The following is a 25,740-nucleotide window of genomic DNA, read 5'->3' as shown; positions in this document are numbered from 1 at the left end:
TACACAGAGATAAGCACCTGGAGGCCACACTGTGTAGTGGTTACTGTGACACATGGAGCAATCCAGCAAGTGGATTCCCTGGGGTTAGGGAACAACAGATGAAAATAAGGTTATATCCATTTTCACAGTGGATGCGGGAGGAAGAGCAGTCTGAATCGGCTGCGCACACACACACACACAGAGGCGTCCGTGGGAGCAATCACGTGCCCTTGTGGTTGATTTTGGAGATCAGACGAGATTTGTTGGTATAGAGCTGCTTTGGCTGAGCAAGGGGCTATGTAGCCTTTTCTACAGCAGACCCCTTGTCCGGGTCTCTTTCTAGGCAAGACAAATGGCTACATAGCCCTGACAAGACAAATGGCTGAGCTGGGGGTGGGGTGTGTGCACACGCGTGTGTGTGTGTGTGTGTGTAATGAGGCTCCTCCTCCCTACAGTGCCTCTCAAACATCTGCTCTCATAGAGTGGAAGCTGGGAGGGCTGACACGCTTGCTCTTTTGATTTCAAGGAGAAGCACCCCCTCTTTTACTCCCTGGGGGCTCAGACGAGGGAAACTGGGCTGTTTCTAGCCTCCTCCTGACCAAGAAAGCCATGAGCCCACCTGTCTCAAGACTAATAGAGCCCCTTTCTCCTCACCTGTGATTGAGAGGCCCAGGGAAGCTGTGTGTGTGTGTGTGTGTGTGTGTGTGTGTGTGTGTGTGTGGTGGGACATCTTTCCAGCCACTGACAACACTTGCCAGGTCTGGCCCCTAGCTGAGTAGTGCCTAGAATACATTCCTACCCCACCTTCCCCCTGACTTCTGCCCCCCACTCAGAATTTCTCCCCTCTGCTTCCCATCTCGTTCGCCTCAACTCCCACCCCTGACCCCACAGACCTGTTTCTTCTTCCTCCAACTATTTACCTTCCATATAGACATGTAACTGAGAACCTGACCTCCAGAGAGGATCGTTTCTTAAAAAGATCAGTTGCCTGAATTCCATTGGACGGGCTGCCATAGTTCTTTTCTTTGTACCTCATTCTCCCAGACTCAATGGCAAGGACAGGGATGATTTAAAGGGGAGAAGGGAGAGTCTCCTTATGGGCCTGGCCACAGGACGGGAGCGATGGAGCTACGTGGTCTGGGATGAGGATGGCGTAAGCCAGAGTGGACGTGTAGGGCTGTGTGAGTGAGTGCCGGAGGTCTGGAAGAAGAGTTCTGGATGGAGCCTGGGAACCTGGGTTCAAGTTCTAACATGGCCAGGAGCTCCTGAGAGACCTCAGGGCTGTAATTCACCTCTCAGAGCCTCGGTTGGCTCACCTGTACACTTGGTGGGAAGGACAGACGGCCTAATCTTCAGCTTGTTCTCCAGCTCGATTTATAAGTTGTATGGGGATAAAAATGGGGCTAAGGAATTGAATCTGGTTTCCTTGTGGTTAGCAACTGTTTTTTTAGTTACCATGTATTAAACACTTCTGAATGATTATCAACAACACTCCCATAAGGATTTCTAAGCATTTTACATATATAGATTTTATTTGCTCCTCATGACAATCCTAGGAGGTAGGTGCAATGATTTTTTCCCATCACATGGATTAGGAAACCGAGGCACAGAGAGACTAAAACCCGCAGCGCAGCTGAGATACGAGCCAGTCTGGCCACAGAGCCTGGGCCCCTCACCACCACATGCAGCATTCCAGGCACCGCGCTAAACGTGTGCCAGATCCTTTCCACTTCGCAGTTGAGAAATTTGAGACTCAGAGCAGTTGAGCAACAGTTGAAGGTCACACAGCTGGGAAGCAATAGAGTTGAGGTTCACAGTCAGCCAGTCTCCAGAGCCTCTGCTCTCCCCCATCCGCCTCCACAATCTTGCCAGGTTCTCAGGCGCCTGAAGAAAGTTTATCCGGTATCCTTACATTGCAGTGTCTGGTTAAGTAGTCAGTTCCTTCCTCTGGGCCTCAATTTCCCCATCTAGAGAATGACTGGGGCTTGGAACAGCTTGTAGGCCCCTTGTAGCTCTGTGAATACATGATTCTAGAGGGGCGGTGCTTCTGGCTGGAAGGGCAGATTTGTGGCCTGGGGTTGCAGCCAGGGAGGCTGGGGGGCAAGTTGCTGGGGCTGGAAAGAAGGGGGAGGCTGCAGGAGACGGGGAGGAACTGTGGGGGTCATAAACCCAGGAAGATGGGGCAGTTATATGAGGCAGATGAGAGAGAAGTGAGAGAAGCTCTTGGGGAGGTGCTCCCCAGTGAGTCTATTCCACCTTCCTAGGTGTCCCCCGAAGTTCAGGGTAGGCATGTGAGGACGCTGGGCAAGGAAACAGGGTTCAGGCCAGCAGTGAGCCAAGAGAGAGCAAGCAGTTTGGGGAATTAACACTGCCGGGATTTTGTTGTCTTTGTAAATACTTGGAGATGTCCAGTTATTTTAGAAAAACGTATTTGAAGCCGAAGTGGTGTGTTTGTGCGGTTGGCCTGGCTTCCTGGTCGTGACCATTCCTTTACATTTCTCCCTTCAGGATCTGAGGCTCAGTTTCCTGCCTGTACCCTCACTAGGATGTACACACTGGTGGGCTTCATGCTCCTCTTGGGGTCCCACAGACACTATGGGGTCCCTCCTCTCTCCCCACACTCGTGCACACGCGTCGGCAGCTGCACCTTTTAAAATTTAATGCTGCTGTGGTGTGCACTGCCCCAGGCTGACTGCGCCCGTGCTGGGTTCCTTTTTCCCAGGGCGTCGGGTCCTGGCGTGGAGGCCGGCTGACAAACCGTGCCCAGTGCATCCTGTGGAGGAGGGTAATGTAATGTGCTTGTGAAATAGACAATGGGCTTCATTACCAGGCAGGCTCTTTTCTCTTTGGAAAATTGATGGAATCACCTTTGCATGTGTCATCCCCCCTCTCCCCATCAGGCCCCAAGCTATTGCTTTGCAGGTCCCTTCAGACCCCTCCTCATATGTCACAGCATGAGCTAACTTCCTCTCGAGCTTTGAGGGATCAGGTCCTGGGCAGGCATCAGGGCACTCAGGGACATGGATATATGTGGAGCATGGTGGCTGTTTCTAGATTCCCACCCCTCCGTGGTTGGTAACCATACATTGGCTATTGCGGCAACAATGGTCAGTAGGGAGGGACATGGGTGAACTTGGCTTTCAAGCATCCAGCAAAGGGTGCAGCCTGTCATATGGGTCTCATCCCAACCCCCCTTAATCCAGCATGCTGTGGTCTCTGAGCCCAGGGGGGAGGCCCTCCCTCAAAACACCACTTTGGGGGAGCTTGAAAAGACTGACAAAGGGTCAGGGGCTCTGGTTCAGACCGAGCCTGGAAAGATGAGCAGACCGGTGTGTGAATGTTGCTAAAGGTCAGGGAGAGCTCCCCAGCCATTGAGGTTGCAGGCTTGGTCCTTTCCAGAGCTCGACAACTCTTTCCAGAGCTTGACGACTTGGTTCTTTCCAGAGCTCAGCTCAGACTGGTGTGTCTGGGTCACTGTTGATGGCACAGGCTTGGGTCCTTGCCCACGAGCTCTGGAAGGACATTTGCCAGATGGGCACCATGTGCTTCCCCTCCCCCTGCCTCTTTTAGCCTCTTGGGCTTGCGTCATTGGATGTGTTCGGGACATAGTTCGGCAGACCTCGTGGCTCTGAGCATCTCTGAGAAATGAAGACTAGGGAAAAGAGAGAAGTGGGAGTTTGCACAACAGGAACATACCCATTTGTCATTTATCAAAAAAATTTCCCCTTTCTTTTAAAGCTGTTGATTCCTCAAGGGAAAACTTGTATTCGTGTGTGAGTAAACCATGCTGGACAGGATGAGAGTGTTTTTGTCCCCACGACTAAGAACAAAAAGCAGCTCATTGGTCTTTGGCAGCCAGCACGGTCCCCACCCCCTGGCCCCTAACCTCTCTCCCTGTACTCTCCTCCATCCGAACAGAGCTGAGACCCGAGAAGGGCTGGCTCCACATCATCCTTGCCCCAGAGTCCTGGCTGGGAGCATGGCTTTGGCCGGGCAGAGGCAGCTGGCTTGGCCTGCAGGAAACACCACACCCCTCCCTGAGGAGAGCCTGGGAGGGCAGCAGCCTGATGAGAGGTGCCAGGCGAGGGGCAAGTGCACTTTCGGGGAGGCCTAGAGGCTCCCATTTCCTCCTGGCTCGAATGACAGTAGAAAAAGAGATGGAGGCAGGAAGTCGGAGTTTGGCCCATTGGCATCCCCACTCGCTGCCATGCCAAGCCTCCCCACCATCTCTGGTCTTGGAGACAAAGCCTTGATTTCTGGAAGACGTGGCTCAGCCCTCGGATCTCAGGGAGAATGTCATTCTAGGTCGGAAGGAGTTTCCTTCAGAGGACCCGCCAGGCCCCTCCACCAGCCTACCTGTCACCAACTATCTGTTGACCCCGAGAGTGTGGACTTTATTCTGACGTCCACTTCGGGGTTTTGGTTTGGGAGACAACAGCGTTGGTTTGGGAGCATTGCAGGATTTGGTGTGGCTCACTGGCCACAACTCTTTGCAACCTTGGTGGAGGTAGCTAGGGCCGGGATGAAGCCCGGGCTGTGGCACAGGCTTTCCCCATGAGATAAACTTAACAGCCAGGACTGCTTTTCCCTCTGCAGTTTTTGGAGCCTGAGTCATCTGCTCCCTGTCCCCAGCCCAGGGGCCCCGGGAGAGGTCCGTCTAGTCCTGGCGGAGGAGCCTCCTACGGGGAGAAGGTGGTGGTGGTCTCGGCCTCCACACTCATGGAGGAGCGCCGGGTGTGGCGGCAGGAAGACCACTGACGAAGCCGCTCCTGGCTCAGGCAGCCCAAGTCCTTGAAGAGCTTGAAGAGATCGCTTCTGAACTTGACGCCAATGAAGGCGTATAAGAAAGGGTTGACGCAGCAGCGGACGCAGGCCAGGCTGTAGGTGATGTCGTAGGCGATGTCGAGCTGCTTGCTGAGCTCACAGCTGCCGCTGCCGGTGATATTGAAGTTGGCCACCGTCTGGGCCAGGACCACCCCATTGTAGGGCAGCTGGAAGACTATGAAGACCACAACCACAGCGATGATGACTTTGATGGCTTTGTTGCGCTCAAAGTTGCGTGCCTGGAGCAGGGTGCGGATGATGACAAGGTAGCAGAAGCTCATGGCCCCTAGGGGGATGAGGAAGCCCACCACCATCTGGGCCACCTGGACGGTGATCAGTGTTTCCACGTGCTCAGGATTGAGGGAGCACCGCAGCGCGTGATCGCTGCTACTCTTCTGGAGGCCGCTGTACAGCAGCTCTGGGGTGGACAGCACCATGGCCAGCATCCAGATGCCCACACAGGAGAGCTTGCTGATGAAGAGGACGCGGGCACGGTGTCGGTGGGCCGAGACGGCCTGGACGATGGCCACATAGCGGTCAATGCTGATACAAAGAAGCAGCAGCATGCCACTGAAGAAGCTTATCTTGTAGATGCCAAAGATGATCTTGCAAATGTGGATGCCGAAGGCCCAGGACTTGGCTGCGCTGTATGCCCAGAAAGGAAGGGTCAGGAGGAAGAGGATGTCCGCCATGGCCAAGTTGAGCAGGTAGGTATCGGTCATGGTTTTGAGCCTCTTGAAATAGATGTAGGTCAGCACGACCAGCCCGTTGCCCAGCAGACCCATGAAACAAATGATGGAGTACATGACTGGCAGGAACCAAGCTTTAAAGTTCCGCACGTCTTTCTTGAAGCATATGGACTCATACAGCGTGTAGTCCACCGTGGTATTTTCTCCAATGTAATCATCTGTGACCTCATCTTGGCATAGGCACACCTGCAGGGAAGGGAATAGAGCAACACGATCCAGCTCAGCGAAGTGGTTTCCAGCTCAGCTCAGCTCAGCTCGCTGCCCTGGGATTGGCCCCAGGGCGGTGGTTTCAACGTGTGGTCCCCCACCATTGACATCATCAGCATCACCCGCAAATTCTCAGATCCTACTCGAGACCTACGAACCAGCATCTCGGAGGGCGGGGCCCCATGAATCTGGGCCACTTTCCAGGTGGTTCTTTGGCTTGAAACCAGTGCTTCCCAAATTCTAACACACATATGAATTCCCTGGAGGTCTTGTCGAAATGCATGTCCTGATTTAATAGTCTGGAAGCAGAGATTCTGCATTTCTAATAGGAAACCAGGGTCTGATCTTGCCATTTCTGACAGACTCATCATTACGTGTCCTGATGGGGGACAAGAAAGTGTCTGCGTTTTAGGGTCAGATGAGCCTTGGGCCAGATAAACACACTTTATCTCTAAGCCTCAGTTTTCTCAACTGTGGAACGGAGATGAGTACTATCTCCCTCACATGGGTGTGGTGAGGTGCCTAACAAATCCAGGAGAGTTGAGATGTGTGCCTTTCTTCTTGAGCCTCCTTCAGAATCTGCTAGAAAGAGTTTTCCAGGGAGCCTACAAAATACTTGAGCTTTTGAGGAAAAATCCACCTTGGGGTTAAGGTTGAGGAGGGCCTGAAGCAAGAAGAGAGAAAGGCAAATGCTCTGCTGAGAGGCCTTAAAACCCTGGTGTGGGGTGAGCTGCCGTGACTCTGGGTGGTGAGGGACTCGAAGAATTCTACGAATCCCTGGGGCCCAAGGCATGGTGCCTGGCATGCAGTAGGGGCTCAGACAGTATTTGTCCAAGTACACTCAGCTATGGCGGGAGCTGTTGACTCTGCTGGGCCATAGCTTCCTCAGCTGTGACAAAGCCCTCCCTGCACCCCAGGAAGAGAGTGTGGCTCTGTCTCCCACTCTCCCTCTGTGCTACCCTCTCCCCCTACGTTGCTGTCTCTTTTTTCCTTGCAATCTCTTCCAGCAGATCCCAATCAGCCAGGCTCAGCTGCTCAGGGCTTTTTTTAGCCTGTCTGCAGGGCAGGGTGAGGGTTCAGGCAGCCTGCTGTGATTTTATCAATGAAGGAGGGCTCACATCTGCCCGTGCCTCAGCTCGCGGTGATGGCTAAGCCTGTGCAGCTCGGCAGCGGGGCTGCAAGGCCACCTCAGGAAGCCCACGGTCCCTCCTCTGGGAACTGGGCTCTGAGCAGCTCAAAAGGATGGGGTTTTCATACAACTGGGGAGCTGGAGGGACTTTAGAGATGAGAAAAGGGAGGCCCTTGGAGAGCCTCGCTCAAGGTTACACAGCCAGAGTGTAACCCAGTCTCCTGACCTCCCTGCATCCTGTCTGTCTTTCTTACTTCCAAATTCTGAATTTATCACTGTCCTGCTTGGGGAGAAGAGCAAGGACATACTAATGTCGAGGAGCCTTTTCTTTAGGCATTGCTATCTTGAGAAATGTCGGTGGCGACCCCCTTTCCCTCATGTGGGCATGATGGCAGCTGATAGTTCTGGCAAAGGCTGGCTGCTCTCAGCCTCCCATGGGAAGGCCCAGGGTTTTAAGCCTGGGGTCCCTGGACATAAAGGGGTACCCCCAGCCTCTCTGAAGCATGCTCCCCGCCACCTTGTCCTGCCTTCTCTTTCTCCCCTTTATCACCTCCTGGCTCCCCGGCCACCAGGCTTGATGCCTCTGTAGCCCACAGTGCCACCATATCCTGCCCCATTTGAGCCACCCCCCTTCCCCCAAGTAAAGAGAAGAACGAGCCCCAGCTGTCCCTTGTCCCCTCCCAACCTCCAGGCTCCACTTGCAGCAAAACAGCCCTTCCCAAGTCCTGGAAATGGGAAGCAAGAGGGGAGTGAGTGGTGATGAGGAGGGGGGCCAGGCTGTGGGCTGCAGCCCAAGCTCCGGGGGGCCTCTGGGATGGGGTTTTGGGAACAGTGCCCAGGTTGGGGCCTGCCTCTGGCCGGAGCTCTTGGAAAGCTGCCCCTCTGGCCTCCAGACCTGGGGAAGAGCCAAATTCTGAAGGACTGCCTCTCCAGCTCTGGCTTCAGCCTCCCCCTCCCGCTCCAAGAGAGCTCCCACCCCTGACAAATGGAAGAGAGTAAACTGTATGAGTTACAGTTTCTTCTAGGCACTTCAAGGGGCCAGATTTCCTGTCTCTATTTCTGGGATCGTGAAGCAGAACATTGTAAACCGGGGTACTTCACTCCTGCAGAGTTTGGGCCCCCATAACGTATGTGCACCACCCCCGCCCCCAGGGTCCCAGGCCTCATCCTTTCTTCCCTCCCCATTAAGTGGGGCCCAAATGGGCCTCTTGATTTCACAGAAGGGACGGGGGCTTCTGGAGGAGGCTTTGGCTGCACACTGGGGGAGGGGGACAACTTTGGGATAACTGGATAGGAACCAGGCCACCAGACCAAGGTTTCTCTCAGCTCACGTATGAAGAAGTTTTACATGTATGGCTGTGCATACATGTGTACGGACTCCGATACCTCCCAGGCTTTGCTTTGTGTAGGTCCTTTCCATGACCTCAGATGGAGCCCACATTTTCGTATCCTGGATGGGGACAGTGGAAGTGGGGTGGGGGAGATGGTGGTGTCTGATTCCCTGCCCCCATGTTTTAATTTAAATGGAGTAAAGGACATTCAGAGATCATCGGTGGCTTTGTAGGGTCACTCAGCAGATGGACAGGGGCTGCCATCAGCTTAAGGAATGGCGAGTGGGTTTGCGTCTGGGTCTTTTTCCTTCCAGCAAGTGCCCACCTCCTCCACCAGGCCCCCGGGGATGGGAAGGGGTGGGCTTGGGGAGGGGGTGTGGAGGAGGGAACAGAGCTTTTCTTGGCCACAGATCTCACCTGGATACTGACAAGGAGAGCCACCACCAGCATGGTTTTCATTGGTTTCCCTGTAGGAGACAAGGTGAGAAAGTTATTGCATGGCAGGGCCAGGGATTTGTTACGAAAGAAAGCCTCTGGGAGGGGTGGGGGCACTGTTGGGAACTTTCGTCACAAGCCCCAGGCACCCCTTTTGCTGGAACATCAGAACCAGATTGTGCCTTGAAGCACCTGGCTGGCTGCCCAGCCTTGCCGCCCTCCCCTCCTCTTTCTCTGCTCTGAGACCTCAGAAAGGAGTGGGATCAGTGGTCAGGCCCCGCTCCCCACCCCCTTCTTGGCTCTTCAGGGTGTCTTCTGGGGTTGGGAAGTCCACTCTGGTCCACACCACCCCTCAAGGCTGAATTTTGATTGACCTTGACTCCTGGGTCTGAGTGGTCCCTCCCAGTCCAGGTTATATGGGAAGCAAAGCCCTGAAGTGGGGGTGGTCAGGGTGTGTGTGTGTGTGTGTGTGTGTTCACGTGTGTGTGTGTGTGTGTGTCCTGCACTGCTCTGGTGCCAGTAGCCACTGGGGAGCCTTTTTCCTGCATCCAGGTGAGTGGGCAGCCCCAAGTACAGCCCTGAGTGTCTTCTGGGCGAGGCCAGCTGAGGAAATAGGGTGACGTCACAGGGCTAGGTGGAGGAGTAAGGTTATTTCCTGGCAGCTCAAGGATAGGAAAGTGCTTTGGGGACCCATCTGCCTCCATAGCCTCTTGACATTCATCAAGGCCAGCTGGTGGTTTACGTTGCTTACTCCCTCAGCTTGCTTTCAGAGCAGGGATCTTTCCCCTTTTACCCAGAGCAGACCGCAAGTCAAGAAGGCACCCAGGAATTGTGTGTTGATGAATGAATGAATGAATGAATGAATGAATGAATGAATGCTCTGCTTCCTCTTCTTCCAAGGGAGAGAGTACCAGGATGGCCTGAGGGGACACTGTCCTGTGACAGCGTGGTATGATGGGAGACTATTCTCTGAGGTAACTACTGTTTTTCACTTGACTGAAGTGTGTGTGTATGTTCTATCTTTAACTTCTGCCTAATCCGGGGCCCTTGTGAGATGTGGGAAAGGGGAACATGTTCAGCTGTGGGGAAGGGACCCTGCCTGGCCTGCCCAGAGTATGCCTGGGTACATTCTGGAAGCCAGGAGGCTCTCCTTGAGTCTGAGCAACAGGCTAGGACCCTAGGTGAGCACAGGCCTGGTGTGCTGTGGTCTGAAGATAGACACTTGGCTGCTCAGTCTGGCTTTGTAGAGGAGCTGAGGGGCTGGAGCAGGAACTTCTTTCCTCTGAGGGTTGAGCAGGGAGGACAGTTCACAGGGTACTTTCTGTACAAGTCACCTAACCTTCTGGGAGCACCCAGAGGGCAGGAATTGTGCTTTCCTACCTTCAATGGGACCCTCAGTCCCCAGCTAGGGCCTGGCCCACAGGACAATCAGTAACTGGGGTGCCACCAATAAATGCCCAGGCGGGACTTGCAGACCGGTCCCACCTCCAGTCCCAGTAGGGACTGGGAAATGCTTGGGGCTGTGCATCAAGCACCTCCTGGAAGCTGGGGGCCCTCTTTCAGCCCAGGAGGAATTCTGCTTCCAAGAGGGAGCAGATTACCAGGGATTCTGTGCCCTTGGCCAGAGCGCCACCTGCTGGAAGTTTCTCTGCATGACACCCGATTGACCGTGTGCTCCAGTGGAGAGCCTAACGCGGGGGATTCTGGGCTTGGGGGTTCCTGGGTGAAGGAGGAAGGGCATCAGGCCACATAAACAAGTAGGTATTTCTCCCACCTCAAGCAAGTTATACCGCACACTGCTGCTAGACACGTCTTTCTGAGGCTGACCTCTGATGCCCAACCCCACCAGCTGTCCTAAATCCTGAAGACCTCTCCATCCAGTCCTAAGGAGGAAGCCCCGGAAGCTTATTTCGGCAGTCAAGACCCTCACGGTCTATCTGCGCCTGCCTTCCTGGCTGTCTTCTCTTTCTGAGGGCAGGCACCCACTATCCCGTTGTCTCCAGCTTGCGCCTGAGTATCTGCAGTCCTGGAGGGGAACAGATTGTCAGGCAACATCCTAGCGCCCCTCTCCCATCCCCCTTCCTGGGTGAATTACCCCAAGAGGCCCCACTCAAGCCTACGTCTTTTACGTTAACCATGCTCTTGTCAGGGTCCAATGCGCACCGTCCAGCCTCCACTGACTCATCTTGGCGTGAAGCGCTCGAGGTTTCTTTCAACGCATACGAATACTTCGTTACTCTAGAGAAAGCTCGCTTTGACTGTCAGTGAGAACTGAGAAACCTCAAAGTTTTGATAAGTCACAACGGGTGAGATACAAGGAGCAAGAGCTGTTTCTATTTTACTCCATCAACCCCTTCTCCTCCTGGGCCCTGTCTCATTCCTTTGCCCACTGGTCGCGGGGAAGAGAAAGGTGTGTGTGTGTGTGTGTGTGTGTGTGTGTGTGTAGATGACTTCTCATTCCAGGTGTGTTGGAAATGGCGGATAAGCAAGGATTTGTAGAACCAAAATAGGCTGTTTTCAAGAAAGGCAATCGAATGGGAATTTAGGGGAACTCTGTGGCAGGGCAGGAGCCTGGTCAGTGGCCATGAGTCAGATCACTTCCGTCTGGTGCAAAGTCATAAAGCAACGGGCCCTGGGCACCAGCTTGGGTGAGGCCACTGACGTTGGGAATCTCAGGGGTTGAGAAGTGGGTGACTTACATGCTGGGTGTTTTCTGAGTTCTTGAGTTTCTAGTAATCATCATAATGAAAAGAAAATTCCCTAGAACTCCGACCTGAGCCCCCAGCAAGGGAAACTGCCTTCCTGACTGGGAGGAGGGGATTGATTGCTGGTCGGTTGCTCCCCCAAATTCCAAACTTCCATCTTCACATTTTTCAGCCCTCCAGGCTGTCCAGGAAATCATGGCTGTCCATCAGCTGGGCCTCAAAGCCACCCCAAACTTTCCTCTCTGGAATTCTTCACGTGCTGACATTTTTTTCTTTTTTAGACCCGGGGTGGGGGAGGCGGGGCGTGGTGGAGAGGAGGCAGGGGAGAAGGGGAGAGAAGAGGCAGGGAGGCAGTAAGGAAATTTGGAGAGAAGGTGGGAAGACTGGAGGGCCCCTATTCAGGCAGAAGGTAGGCCTGAACAACTGCTGGTTGAACCCTACAGTCAATCAGTTGTGATGTCAACTGCTTTATCCAGTGATACCTTTCAGATCTCGCTGAGCTCTCAGTCCGCACCAAACCTTTCCCAGGTCTGATAATCTCATCCTCACAGAAGCCCGGGCATAGGTACTCCTGTTACCCCCATCTGGCACCGAGGAAACTGAAGCACAGAGTGACTAGTAACTTTCCCAGAGTCACACAGTCAGCTAGTAGGGGATCTGGGCTTTGAATCCTTCTGTCTCCAGAAACCACACTCTAACCCCTCTTTTGTTTTTCCCCTTAGTCTTTGTGTATCTCTCCCTTGTAACATCCTGTGAGCCATGTCTTGCAATGTTCATACTATATTCCCAAAAATAGAGGCCCAGAGAGGTTAAGCCACTTGCCTGGGGTCACACAGCTGCTAAAAGATGAATCTGAGAGTTGAATGGAACTCTCACGACTGCATCCCATTACATTTCTGATGAGCCCTCTGTGTATAGAAACTTCCACGGAGCGTGATGGGAATGCTTACCTTCCCACATCCCACGGGTCATCCAACTGTGTTGCTTTTGTCCCCTAACATCTCAGAGCTGGCCCTACCTCTGCCCTGACATAAGGCTTTACCGCCACAGAGCTCCTTCTGAGATGCAACTCACATCCTTTCACTCAACTGAAAAATAAAAATCTTCACTGGCTCCCCATTGCTTTCAGGATAAAGCCCAAACCCCTTAGCAATGCCACACAAAGTCTTAAAGACTGGTCCTGCCTGTCCTTCTTGCCTCCCTTCCTCCCTTCCTCCGTGGCACGGCCACGTTCCTTATACCCCCCTCTACTTGCTTCTTCCTTGTTTCTGGTAGTTTGTGTCGGAGCTGACTGCTTGGGGGTCCGCAGGCAGAGCCCCTGGATATTCTGCCCGGCTACACTGAACTTTCAAAAAATTGGATTTGGGGGCGCCTGGGTGGCTTAGTCGGTTGAGCGTCCGACTTTCGCTTAGGTCATGATCTCGCGGTTCGTGGGTTCGAGCCCCGCGTCGGGCTCTGTGCTGACTGCCAGCTCAGAGCCTGGAGCCTATTTCAGAGTCTGTATCTCCCTCTCTCTCTGACCCTCCCCTGCTCACGCTGTCTCTCTCTCTCTCCTAGAAATAAATAAAAATATTTTTAAAAAATTGGATTTGGATGCCTTTCGGTGGGGCTTACACCCTCTGGTTCACTCTGCTCCCCTCCACTAACCACAGCTTATGCCCTTTCCCTCGTTTGCCTTCTTGGCCTCTGATGAAACTTGAGTTTGTTATCCCTGCCACATCCCGCATCCCTTGTTCCTCCTTCTCTGGTTTGGTAATGCTTACCTACCTTTCAAAACCCAACTGAAATGCCCCTCTGACCCACGGTCACTATGCTTTTCTTTGAGCTTCCCAAGTGCCTCACCCTTACCCCATCAGCTTCGTATCTCGCTTTGTCTCAGTGGCTTGTTGACACAATGCGCCTCTCACCCCACGAGACTGGTCATGCCCGAATTCCCGCACCAGTGATGGCTGATGNGCCCCTGAGTTCCATCAACATCCCTCTGCCATCATTCGAGGTCAAGCTATGAGAGAGAAGTCTCTGATGGGCTCCTTTTTGCTTTTCTGCTTTGGAGAATTTTGAGGTCTTAAGTTTCCTCCCTCGAAGGTGGGGAGGGTGCCTGGGGGCACGGGGGGTGGGGGCTGCTCATTCAAATCGTGAATCAAAGACCAGCTCAGTCCTGCTTCGGGGTTTTCATTTTGTGTAACAGAAACTCTGCCTCCTCACCCACCTCTTGTTCCCTGCCGGGCAGACGAAGAGAGAAAAACGGATCCTCCGTGGCCTACCCGTCTTACCAACCGCCCAGAGTCCGTTCTGAGCAAAGTTTCTCTCAGTGGCTTCCCTTCTTACCAGTATTTCAGGCTTGGCCGTTGGGGCTCTCTCTTGAGTTGAGTGAAGCAGACAAGAACATCCCTTTCTCCTAAACCAGAGGTTGCCCTCCTTCCCCGCATCAAAGCCTGTGAGACTAGCTCCCCAAACCTAGGTCTGGGGAGGGGGAGACCCTCAGCGGTGGACTAAAGAGCTGGTTCTTACAGGCCCAGAACCTATTGCGTACATCCTTCCTTGACTCTGTGCTCAGCCATTTCATGCCTTGAAATTGTCTGAAGCTTAATTCGACCACGGTGGGAGAATTTACGCTATGGAAATTGGCAAGAACTACCAATCAGGGCCCTTCCTCCTTCGGGGGAGCAGGTTTTTCAACATTTCCCAGCACACCACTGGGACACTGGTTGGTTTCCTTCCAGAGGTCATACAGAGAGTTAGAAGTCGCTGCTCAGCGGGTGATGCCTGCGTTCTGTGATTGTGGTGAGTGGCGTGGGGGTCTGGGGAGTGGAATTAGCTAGCAGGCGGCTGGCAGGACAGGAGATTGGAAGAGATTTTTAAAAACTAAAATCTGGGGCGCCTGGGTGGCTTAGTCGGTTAAGCGTCCGACTTTCTCTTGGTCATGATCTCGCGGTTCGTGGGTTCGAGCCCCGCGTCGGGCTCTGTGCTGACTGCCAGCTCAGAGCCTGGAGTCTATTTCAGAGTCTGTGTCTCCCTCTCTCTATGACCCTCCCCTGCTCACGCTGTCTCTCTCTCTCTCTCTCCTAGAAATAAATAAAAATATTAAAAAAAAAACACTAAAATCAACTCAGAGTTCTTGATGCCATTCATTCATTCATTCATTCATTCCACAGATACTTTCTGCTTCCACCCCCAAAGCACCTGGGATAGAGAGGTAAAGATCAGACCCTACCTTCTCAGGAGTCCCAGATGGTCGGGTGGGTGGCTACTTTAACCCCTTTACAGCTGATCGCTCTGTCCGCCCAGGGTTCCGAGCAGGTGTGGGGGAGGTAGAGTAAAGGCAAGAGGCTGTGGTGTGGTGGGAGGAGTATTGAGGACAGCCCAGCACCCGTGAACCTTCACTTTTTAAAGCCAACCTCTTGCGGCTTTGAGGCCGCCGTGGTGCTTTGCTTGCTGGTGAGAATGAACCATCCAGGAACCTGGCCTTCGTAGCCTCAGCCGGGTCTGACTTCACGGCTGAGATTTACAAATGGGGTGTCTGGAGCGGGACGTACCCCTCAAAACCCTCGCAAGAGCTTCTTTCCCTCTAGTTAAGACCGACGTTAGGCCAGAGGACAGGCTTTTAAAAGGGAAGACTCATCTGCCAGCGCAGAAAAAGCAATGAAGTGAGGCAGAGGCTGTGCTGGAGGCCCGGGGTCTGACTCCAAACTGAACGCCCCATTGCTGTCCCATCTCCTGTCGCCCACCCAGCCTTTAACCTGCAAGAGGCGGCAGCCAAGCCAGAGGGCTTACATTTGCACCACCTATCCCACTGGCACAAATGTGCTCCTCCTCGCAACCCTGAGCGCGCAGAGCTTCTGATCCCTGGTTAGCAGGTGGCAAAGGTGGAAATCAGAGAGCCGACGGGAAGTGGAGGAGTCCAGAGCCCTCTGGGGAGGCTTTGTCCCTGATGAAACAGGTCCCGGACAGCCTCCCCCGTCACCCCAAGCTGAGACGAGAACAGGTGCCATCCAGATCACCACCAACCCTAGCCCTGCAGCCTTCTCTGTTCCCTACTGTTCTAGAAAGACACAGCCTCACTCACCGATGGTTACCCCTTTCCCCAGGTCTGAAAGGTGCATCCGCCATGCCTGGGAGAACAGGGTGGCATTCTCTGGGAGCAGACACTGATTCCCGCCAAACGCAGGGCGTGATTTCTCAGGAGGCTTCTCCATGCCTTCCATCCCCCTCCTCCACCTCCATTCCACAAAGTCAGGCTGGATGTCAGAGTGACCCCAGTACCGCTTTTTCTCAGACAGAGAGGCTCACTCACCCAGGTCCATGACACTCTCTGGGCGGCTGAAACCACACAGGAAGGCTGTGCCGGGTCTTGAGCTCCCACTGTCTGGGGAGGAAGTGCTTTTAAGTTCTGAGAGGAGCCACCCTCTTCTCTGCCCCTCCTACACCCACTCCTCCCTCCAATCCGGCCTCAACCCCACAGTGCTTTCTGGAACCAAAGGGTATGAGTATGTGACAGTGATAGCCCCCTCATTTGTCACAGGATCATGAATCATCAGGTTATTTATATTCAAAAAGCCCCCTGTGTAGCCCCGCAGACAAAGATCCCAGCCCAAGGCAAGAGAATAAGGGCCAGTTATAGATTTGACACGTGTTTATAGACTGAATACCACGGGCCAGGGAATCAGAGGTGAATGGGCGTTATCCCCATCTTTTCTTTGCCTTACTCAGTGTCACAGGGAACTACATTTCCCAGACAACTTTGTCTTCCAGCTTCTTGGATAGGTTTGGCCAATGGGAGGCACTGTCAGAATGTTTCTTTTTTCTTTCTCTTCCTTTCGTTGTTTTTTTTTATTTCTTTTTCATTTTTCTTTATGGAGATATAACTCACATATAAATTTAAGATTCACTCTTTTAAAGGGTACCAGTGAGTGGTTTTGTAGATTCACAGAATTGTGCAACCATTACCACAATCGTTTTAGAACATTTTATATCACTTCCCTCTGCAACCCTCCCCCTATTCATTAGCAGTGACTCCCCATGTCTCCTCCAACCTTGGCCCCAGCCCTCGGTAACCACCAATCTTTCTAGCTCTATAGGTCTGTCTATTGTGGGCATTTCACGTAAATAGAATTATAGAATATGTGGCCTTCATGTCTGGCTTCTTTCACTTAGCATAATGTTTTCTGGGTTCATCCATGTCTCATTTCCGCATTACTTTTTATGGCCCAATAATATTCCATCGTATGGATATACCACATTGTGTTTATCCATCATCAGTTGGACACTTGGGTACCAGTGAGTGGTTTTGTTTCTACTTTTTGGCTCTTATGAATAATGCTGCTATTAACATTCATGTACAAGTTTTTGTGTAGGACATATGCTTTTATTTCTCTTGGGGACCGACCTAGAAGTAGAATCGTGGGGTCATATGGCAATTCCAGGTTTAACTTTCTGAGGAGCTGTCAAACTATTTCCCAAAGTGGCCTCATGATGTTACATTCTCCTAAGCTCTATATGGAGGTTTCACATCCCTGACAAAACCTGTTATTGCCTTTTGGATTCTAGTCATCTAACAGTTATGAAATGGTATCTCATTGTGGTTTTGATTTGCATTACTCTAATGGTGTTGACCATTTCTCTGTTTTCTTTGGAGAAATGTCTATTTAAATCATCTGCCAATTTTTGAGTTATTTGTTTTTTTTATTGTGAGTTGTAAGAGTTCTTCATGTATTCTGGGTATAAGTCCTTTATCAGACATATGGCTGGTAAATATTTTCTTCCAATCTAGTAGATTGTCTTTTCACATTTTTTTTTTTTTAGATAGTGTATTGTCAAGTTGGTTTCCATATAACACCCTCACATTCTTTTTTTTTTTTTAAGTTTATTTATTTATTTATTTTGAGAGAGTGTGTGTGTGTGGGCAGGGGAGGGGCAGAAAGAGAGAGAGAGAGAATCCCAAGCAGGCTCTGCAATGTCAAAGTGGTGGCCGACACAGGGATTGAGCCCATGAACCATGAGATCATGATATGAACCCAAATCAAGAGTTAGATGCTCAGGGCACCTGGGTGGCTCAGTCAGTTGAGCGTCCAACTTTGGCTCAGGTCATGATCTCACGGTTCGTGGGTTTGAGACCCTCATCGGGCTCTGTGCTGACAGCTGGCTCAGAGCCTGGAGACTGCTTCGGATTCTGTATCTCCCTCTCTCTCTGACCCTCCCCTGCTCTTGCTGTCTCTCTCTCAGAAATAAATTTTAAAAAAAATTAAAAAAAAAAAAGAGTAAGATGCTCAACTGACTAAGCCACCCAGGTGCCTCTGTCTTTCACCTCCTGATGGTACCCTCTGAAGCGTAAAATTTTTAAATTCATTTAGTTTCTTTCATCAGTTGCGGTTTTGGCATTCTATCTAAAAAACCACTGCCTAATTCAAATTCAAGAAGATTTAATTTATTCCTCTGTTTTCTTCTGACAGTTCTATACTTCTATCTCTGACATTTAACTCTGATCCATTTTGAGTTCGTTTCTATATATCATGTTCTCCCCTATTGCCAGTTTGTTGGAGTTTGTTAAATGCTTTCTCTGTGTCCACCTTGGGTTTTTTTTTTTTTTGTCCTTTATTCTATTAAATATGGTGTATTATGTAGTTTGATTTTTGTATGTTGAACCAACCTCAAATACCTGTTTTTTTTTAATGTTTTAAGTTTACCTATTTATTTTGAGAGAGAGAGAGAGAAAGAGAGAGAGAGAGAGAAAGAGAAAAAGCAGTGAGAGAAGGATAGAGAGAATCCCAACCAGGCTCCACAGAACCCCAGGTGGGGATTGATCTCATAAACTGAAAGATCTTGACTTGAGCTGGGATCATGAGTGGGATGCTCAACTAACTGAGCCACCCAAGAGCCCCTAATCTTTTTTTATATGCTGCTGAATNTGCATGTATATATATATATATATATATATATATATATATATATATATTTATAAGGAATATTGGTCTGCAGTTTTATTTTCTTGTGATCTTTTTATGTGGTTTGGGTATCTGTCAATTTTGTAAATCTCTTCAGTATACCAGGTTTTGGTTTTATTGATTTTCCCTACTTTTTCCTATTCTCTATTTCATTTAGTTACATTCTCATCTTTATTCTTTCTTTCCTTATGCTTGATTCAGGTTTAGTTTGGTCTTCTTTTTCTAATTTTTGAAGGTAAGAGTTAGGTTTTTTATATGAGGTCTTTCTATTTTTCCCCCAATATAGATATTTATAGCTATAAATTTCCAAGCACTAACTTAGCTGCATCCCATAGGTTTTGATATGTTGTGTTTTCATTAGAAGTATTTTCTAATTTCCCTTGTGAGTTCCTTGGCCCATTGATTATTTACAAGTGTGTTATTTAATTTCCACATATCTGTGGATTCTGAAATTTTTTCTGTTATTGATTAAAAATTTTTTTAATGTTTATTTTTGAGAGAGAGGGAGTGAGAGAGAGAGAGAGACAGAGCATGAGTGGGGGAGGGGCAGAGAGAGAGAAAGGGAGACACAGAATTCAAAGCAGGCTCCAGGCTCTGAGCTGTCAGCACAGAGCATGATGCAGGGCTCGAACTCATGAACCACAAGACTGTGACCTGAGCTGGAGTCAGACACACTGCCAAGTGAGTCACCGAGGTGCCCCATTCCTTCTGTTATTTATTGTGATCAGAGATTATAATTTGTATGATCTTAATTCTTTTATTTTTATTATTTTTATATGTGTAGTTTTTTTTTAAGGCTCCAATGTTTTATTTATTTCTAGGAGAGAGAGAGAGAGAGAGAGACAGCGTGAGCAGGGGAGGGTCAGAGAGAGAGGGAGTCACAGACTGAAGCAGGCTCCAGGCTCTGAGCTGGCAGTCAGCACAGAGCCTGACGCGGGGCTCGAACCCACGAACTGCGAGATCATGACCTAAGCGAAAGTCGGATGCTTAACCAACTAAGCCACCCAGGCGCCGCTATATGTGTAGTTTTTTTAATGTTTATTTATTTTGAGAGAGAGAGGGCGAAAGAGTGGGGAAGGGGCAGAGAGAGATGTAGAGAGAATCCCAAGGAGGCTCCACACTGTCAGCACAGTCCAACGAAGGGCTCAACCTCATAAACCATGAGATTATGACGTAAGCTGAAATCAAGAGTCGGACCTTAGCCAACTGAGCCACTCAGGTGCCCTGATCTTAATTCTTTTAAATTTGTTGAGATACGTTTTGTTTCCTAACATATGGTCTATCTTGGAGAATGTTCCATGTGCACCTGAGAAGAATATGTATTCTGCTGTCGTCAGATGAAGCAGTCTATAGATATCTGTTGGGTTCAGTTGATTTATAGTTGAACAAGTTTTCTGTTTCCTTATTGATCTTCCTAGTTATTTTACCCACTATTGAAAGTAGGGTACTGAAATCTCTGACCATGATTGTTGAATGCCTATTTCTCCCTTTGATTCTGTCAGTATGTGCTTCCTATGTTTTGGGGCTCTGTTTTTTAGGTGCATATATGTATATTTGTTATATCTTCTTGATGTATTGATCTCTATATCATTACAAGATGTTCTTCTTTGTCTCTATAATAAATTTTTGTCTTGAAGTCTATTTTGTCTGATATTAGTATAGCCTTTCAAACTCCTTTGTGGGTGTTGTTCGCATAGTATAGCTTTTTCCATCACTAGGGTGTTTCTTTCTCTGCTTCCGGGGGCATCCCCAGCAGTGGTTTCATGTCTGTGATCCTAGAGTCCATCAGGCAGCCCCTGCTGCCGTGGTGTCAGCACCTGATGAGTACCCCCACTTTGGTGCCAGCTCCTGCCCTAGTTTCTGGGCTTTGGAAATACTACCTTCTTCCTGTGTCCCTCCAGCCCTAGGGATGCTGGAAACTTCCTGCTGTTATTAATCTCTGGGTGGCCTCACCATCCCTTGTTTGACTTCTCAGCAATTCCATCAACTGTATAACTAGCTCCCAATATTAAATTGCTTTTGTTTTAAATACGTAGAGTGGATCTTGCTTGCTTCAACCCTGACTGATACAGGTGATTCCTGTCCCCAAAGATTGTAAGGTATAGATTAAGAAGTTAAGGTTAGATTATACCCCTGTTCCTTGCAGTTGTAACCAAGACCAAGCATGACATGATGCTTTACCTAAAATAAGGGAAAGAAATCCAAGATTGTACAGGGCTGGAAGGCAGATGGACAAGTAGATAGAATAGGGTTTCTTCTCCCCAGACATATGAACATTCTGTTGGGCAGTGAGCTTAGCTCCCTGTATGATCTTGAGCAAATTGCATCCCCTCTCTGGGCCTCAGCTTTCTCAAGTGTAAAGTGAGGGGAATGGGACGCCTAGAAGACACCCAGAAGGCATCTGAAACTCTGAAGTGAAGGATTTTTTTTTTGTGGCATCCTGCCTATTGCTTAACCACTCTGTGTTATTCCAAATCCCCAAATGGAAGCATGAGAAGTCCTCATTGAACTTTCCCTCCAGTCCAAAGGTTTTGGCTACTCTCATCATTGGCATCTAGAGCCCATTTGCTTTTAGGGATATGGGCAATCTCTTGAACCAGGTGGAAAAGACTCTCAAGGGTTGTATCTGGGCAGGGTATTGGTAAGGAATGTCAGGAAACTTCAGTTTGGAATTATTCCGGAAGCTTACTCTCGGACCCCTTAGATGCTTTTAAGAAAAAATAAATTTAGAGGCAGAAGACCTGTGTTCCAGTCTTGCCTCTGCTATAACTTACTATGTGACTTTGGGCAAGTAACTTCCTCTCTCTGGTTCTTGTCTGTCCATCTGGAAAGTTACAGGATTGGACCACATAAGCTCCAAGCTCTCTTTTCAGGATATTCCTTGTTATTCTCAGGGATTTTCTTGGTTCTCCACTGGTATAGGCTGCTATAGAAAGTCCACAAGTACACTGGGAAAGACTAGAGAATTTTGTGGCAGATGCACCACCTTGTTAGGGGTACAGGGATAAAGGGCTGTTACCGGTTCTGGTCTCCTTAGTAGCCTCTGCCTGATGCTAAGTGGTGGTGCTCACTTCAGACCCTTTTTCTCTTCTCACTGTACCGCCAAGCCCTTCCAATTCTGGCTACATGGACATGGCATGTTGTGGCCTGGAAGCCTTCAGTTTCGGTTTCTTAGCTGGTCTCTGTGTGAGGCAATGGGGATTCCCTAGCACTGATTGTGAGCTTTCCCTCTACGTGTTAGCATGCAGTCAGTGACTATTCACTGTGAACACACTCTTTATGGAAGGTACAGGATAGGAGGAACTCAGTATGACTTTCCAAGTCCCATCTCATCCTTGGAGATCCAGGATGCCCACCTGCACTGCCTTTTCTTCTCTGAACTTCCATAGCACTTTACTTTGGTGACACCCAAATTGGCATATATGGCAATAGCATGTGTATTATTTTCTATTCTGGAATAGACTTCACACCTCTTGAAAACAAAACTGTGTTGTGTACCTTCCTGGGTCATCTTTGCATTGCCTCAAACAGTGCTGTGATTTAAAAAACAACAACAGATTTTTTATGTAGTTTGGTATAATTCCATAATCATTCAATACTGGGTCCCACCATGATATCCTCCATCACGGAGGGTTCTGTCTTATCGCACTTGTTATGGAGTGTGTAGTGCACATTCAGCAAGAGATTTGAAGCCAGCTACTTGACACTGCTGCCTCTTTTCCTCTGGAGAATCTTAAAAGTCAAAGCAGGGNGCAGGGGAGGGTCAGAGAGAGAGGGAGTCACAGACTGAAACAGGCTCCAGGCTCTGAGCTGGCAGTCAGCACAGAGCCCAACGTGGGGCTCGAACCCACGAACCACCAGATTGTGACCCAAGCGAAAGTCGGACGCTTAACCGACTAAGCCACTCAGGCGCCCCACTGCTATCTCGTCTTATAAGGACATTAGTCCTATTGGATCAGGGCCCCACTCTTATGACCTTATTTAACCTTAATTACTGCCTTAGAGGCTCCATCCTCAAATGCAGCCACCCTGGGGGTCAGGGTTTCAACATACGGGTTTTAGAGAGACAAACATTTATTCCATAATAGTGGGGAAGATGGAAAAGTAAAGAGGCAGTTACCCATGAGCAGTAAAAGTACAAAAACGTGCATCACAAGGTATACATTAAGCTCAATATGGGAAAGGAAGAGGATGCAAATGGAGAGGTATCCAGGAATATGATTGTGTTATTTTTCACACCTTTATATTTAAATTTTTCAAAATATTTTTAAAATAATGGAAGGCAAAATATAGTTGGAACTAATGGAGTGGGGGTAGAGCAAGCCCAAGAAGCCACCAGGGCACACAGGAGGGGACTCAGGAAGGCAGGGAAAAAAGTGTCATCTAAGAGGAGTAGGAGTGACCCAGGGGAAGGAAGGAGGGGAGTGGTCAGTGGTCAGTAGCAAGTGCCAAGGCCAGACGTGTTCAAAGCAGACTTTGAACAGATTGCTTGCTTTCTCAGCATTTCTCAGTCTGGGAGTTCAGGACACAGGGAGAGCCACACTGTTTGAGCTGGTCTCTCAAAGGGGACACATAGCCCGTGGGTCAGGTTTTTGGCCTTTGTCACCTGAGTGATGGGTAAATTATGTTTGGCACATGAGACATCTTTTGCTTTTGCTTCGTCTTTGGACATAGCTGTTGTGATGTGTCAACAGATGATGTGCAAAGTCTTTCCTAGAGTTGACTGTTCCTCACTACTCTGCTTGTCCATTTGTCCATCCAACCATTCATCTGGCATCCATTAACTGAGCACCTACTCAGTCAGGTGTTGGGTCAAGTGCTAGGTCCTGAAGGCCCAATAAATCATAGTCAACTANAAAGTCGGACGCTCAACCGACTAAGCCACCCAGGCGCCCCTTGAGCTTCTGTATTTCTAAGCACATTCCTATATCTTACCCATGTAACCTCCAGGGTTGCTCTGTTTGCTAGGTTTCAATTTCTGATCCAGGAAAGTGAGACTTCATAGAGAAAAAGTGACTTGACCTTTGACTGCAAGCTAAGGGGCTTTTCCCACCATGCCAGACTGACGTTAGGCATGACCTGAAGTCCATGAAAGACAGGTCCTGGCTGTCCCCCTCCTTGCCTGGAAAAGGTGCCCTTATACAAGGCTTCCTGTACCCCATCCTATTCTCTGAGAATGTGCGCATTGCTTTTGGGGAAGTCCTGCCCATGAGCAAAGATTTCTAAGAAGGCGCTCGGAGCAGGATCTGGAAGAAACTTTCCTAGTTATTCAGTCCAACTGCCCACTGACGACTTGGTGGCCTAGAGGGTAAAGAATACCTTACCTTAGTTGTTTCTGTCTGTAAAGCCCTGAACGTGGTCTTGCTGTTTCTTACCAATTCTTGGACCCACCTTGTATCCTTTTCATGAACTCCTTTTTCTGAATCAATTGGTTAGGGTTGTGCTTTCCACCTAAGGCCATAGGCTGCTAGAATGTGTAAAGGGCGATATACCATTTACTGCTCTGATCCATCAAGTCTTCTCAGGTGAAACGGAGTCCATGTGCTAATTCTGCCAACAAACTGGAAAAATACTGATTTTTTAAGATAAGCTTCTAATGGCCTAGGTTAGATGAGCCAGTCTTCTCAAGTATATTAAATAGGACACGCAGAATAGATGATATTGACTGAGTACAAGATCCTGAAGAAATTAAAATATACCAAAGGCATGTCTGAAAACAGTATTTAAAAGTCTGGATTTTGGGGCGCCTGGGTGGCTCAGTCAGTTAAGTGTCCGACTTCGGCTCAGGTCATGATCTCACGGTTCATGGGTTCGAGCCCCGCGTCGGGTTCTGTGCTGACGGCTGGCTCAGAGCCTGGAGCCTGCTTTGGATTCTGTGTCTCCCTCTCTCTCTGATCCTCCCCTGCTCTCTCTCTCTCTCTCTCTCAGAAATAAATAAAAAACATTAAAAAATTTTTTAAGTCTAGATTTTCCCTCTTAGCTGAAATCTCTCAAAAACGTTAATAAAAACACATTTTTCTTTGTCAAGCTGAGGCGTGAGCTGAAACATGAGACCACAAAACAAGGTGGGAAGAGTTCAGGAGGGGTAAAGACTCAGCACGAGTGTGACAGGAAACATGGCCACTGTAGGCAACTCTGACGGGCAGTATAGTTGAAAGTTCCTAAGAAAGTAAATCTTAAGAGGTCTTATCACCAGAAAAAATTTTTTTCTTTTTGTTTTGTATCTGTGAGGTGATAGATGCTAACTAATTGTGGCAATCATTTCACAATATGTGTAAATCATGTCATTATGCTGTGCACCTTGAACTTAATACGGTGTTGTATGTCCATTACGCCTCAGTAAAAGTGGAAAAAATGTAAAAGAGAAAAAATAAAAAGGAAAAACTTAGCCTACCATGAACTCACACCCCTGTTACCATCAGAAAGAACAGGGTGAGTCTTGAAAAGGGCAACAAAGAACAGAGATCTTCTCTGGAAGGTACCAGAAAGAAGCACACCCAGAGTCCCCTGGAGGGAGCCAGATCTGCAGAAACTCAGTCCTGCCTTTCCCGCAGCTGGAGTCCTGGTCAAAGTACCAATTCCTGACTCTCCCCAGAGTGTGCTATGGCTTCCAGTCCCTTGGGGCAAGTAGATCGAGTCCATGATCTTATCTCTCATCCCTCCCCGAGCTCTAACCCCTGTTTTAGTTTACTTGGGAACAATCTACTCCCACATGAAGCCAAGGAGAGTGGGCCTCCATCAGTGCTGGATAACTTGGGTAGTTACATTTAGGGCTCGAACCAGACAGGGACACCCCAAACTTGAGAAACGTTCAGCTTTGAACTTACCTAGAATTTTGTTAACTCGAAAATCTAAAGAAGCAGCTCTCTTAATTCCAGGGTATTTGGTTTTGTGTGTGTGTGTGTGTGCGCGCGCGCGCATATGTGTGTTGGTTGGTCAGTGTTACAGATTATAGTTGGAGAGAAGCTATAATCTTTTTAGGGTTTAGGCCTTTTAAGGTCTTCATCAGGCCTTGGGCCACCACAAAGGTCAGGAGCAGCAGGTGTGAGGTGGGGAGCTGTCTGGCTGCAGGAGGAAGGAGGCGGCTGTCCAGGAGGAAGAAAGGGAAGGAGGGCCAGGCATAGGCTAACAGGAGACCTCAGGTCAACCTGACACCTGTTGCCACGGCCCGGTGGCGGTTTCCTGCTGCTTGTCAGGACACGCGTGCACAGAGAACACAATGGGTTTGCCTTAACAAGAAGATGCTTCCTGTTTTGCCACCTGGGTTCAGTGCCGAGAGGAAGAGTTTATAGGTCTGTGTTTTTCATGTCGCCAAGCTCTGTGAGGGAAGGAGTGGGGGCAGGTGAGGATGGGGGTCTGAGGAAAGGTGAAAGGGAAAGCAAGGGAACAGTTTGTTCTAGAATTGCTCAGAGAAACCTCATGCTGTTCTAGTTTCAGCCA

At 49.5% G+C, this 25,740-nt stretch overlaps 1 protein-coding gene across 3 annotated transcripts; it reads right to left on the bottom strand.

Moving 5' to 3' along the window:
* Window positions 1-1,476: 1,476 nt before the first annotated feature.
* On the bottom strand, window positions 1,477-15,714 carry CCR7 (C-C motif chemokine receptor 7). 3 transcript variants are annotated; one of them, XM_077779299.1, is made up of 3 exons: window positions 15,654-15,714; window positions 8,637-8,686; window positions 1,477-5,738 (listed from the first exon to the last, which is right to left on the bottom strand). In XM_077779299.1, the coding sequence occupies exons 1-3, from the start codon at window positions 15,661-15,663 to the stop codon at window positions 4,659-4,661; spliced, it is 1,140 nt and encodes a 379-aa protein (XP_077635425.1). In that variant the 5' UTR covers window positions 15,664-15,714; the 3' UTR covers window positions 1,477-4,658. The 3 variants fall into 3 exon arrangements, with proteins under 3 accessions (XP_077635425.1, XP_077635424.1, XP_077635427.1); XM_077779298.1 differs by lacking the exon at window positions 15,654-15,714 and adding an exon at window positions 15,426-15,647; XM_077779301.1 differs by lacking the exon at window positions 15,654-15,714 and having other exon boundaries at window positions 1,477-6,138; window positions 8,637-8,685.
* Between the last annotated feature and the right edge of the window lie 10,026 nt (window positions 15,715-25,740).

Source organism: Crocuta crocuta, unplaced genomic scaffold, assembly GCF_008692635.1.
Source record: "Crocuta crocuta isolate KB4526 unplaced genomic scaffold, BGI_CrCroc_1.0 scaffold68, whole genome shotgun sequence".
NCBI lineage: Eukaryota > Metazoa > Chordata > Mammalia > Carnivora > Hyaenidae > Crocuta > Crocuta crocuta.
The sequence above is the reverse complement of the archived record's forward strand: the minus strand, read 5'-3'. Positions and strand labels throughout refer to the sequence as shown.

Bases quoted from the DNA above. Each gene is read 5' to 3' on its own strand.
- CCR7 (XM_077779298.1), bottom strand. From the start codon at position 15,564: ATGGAAGGCATGGAGAAGCCTCCTGAGAAATCACGCCCTGCGTTTGGC. The intron at 8,687-15,425 runs GTGAGTGAGGCT...TGTCTCCTACAG, and splicing joins GGGGAAAGGGGTAACCATCG to GGAAACCAATGAAAACCATG. The intron at 5,739-8,636 runs GTGAGATCTGTG...CCTTCCCTGCAG, and splicing joins CTCTCCTTGTCAGTATCCAG to GTGTGCCTATGCCAAGATGA.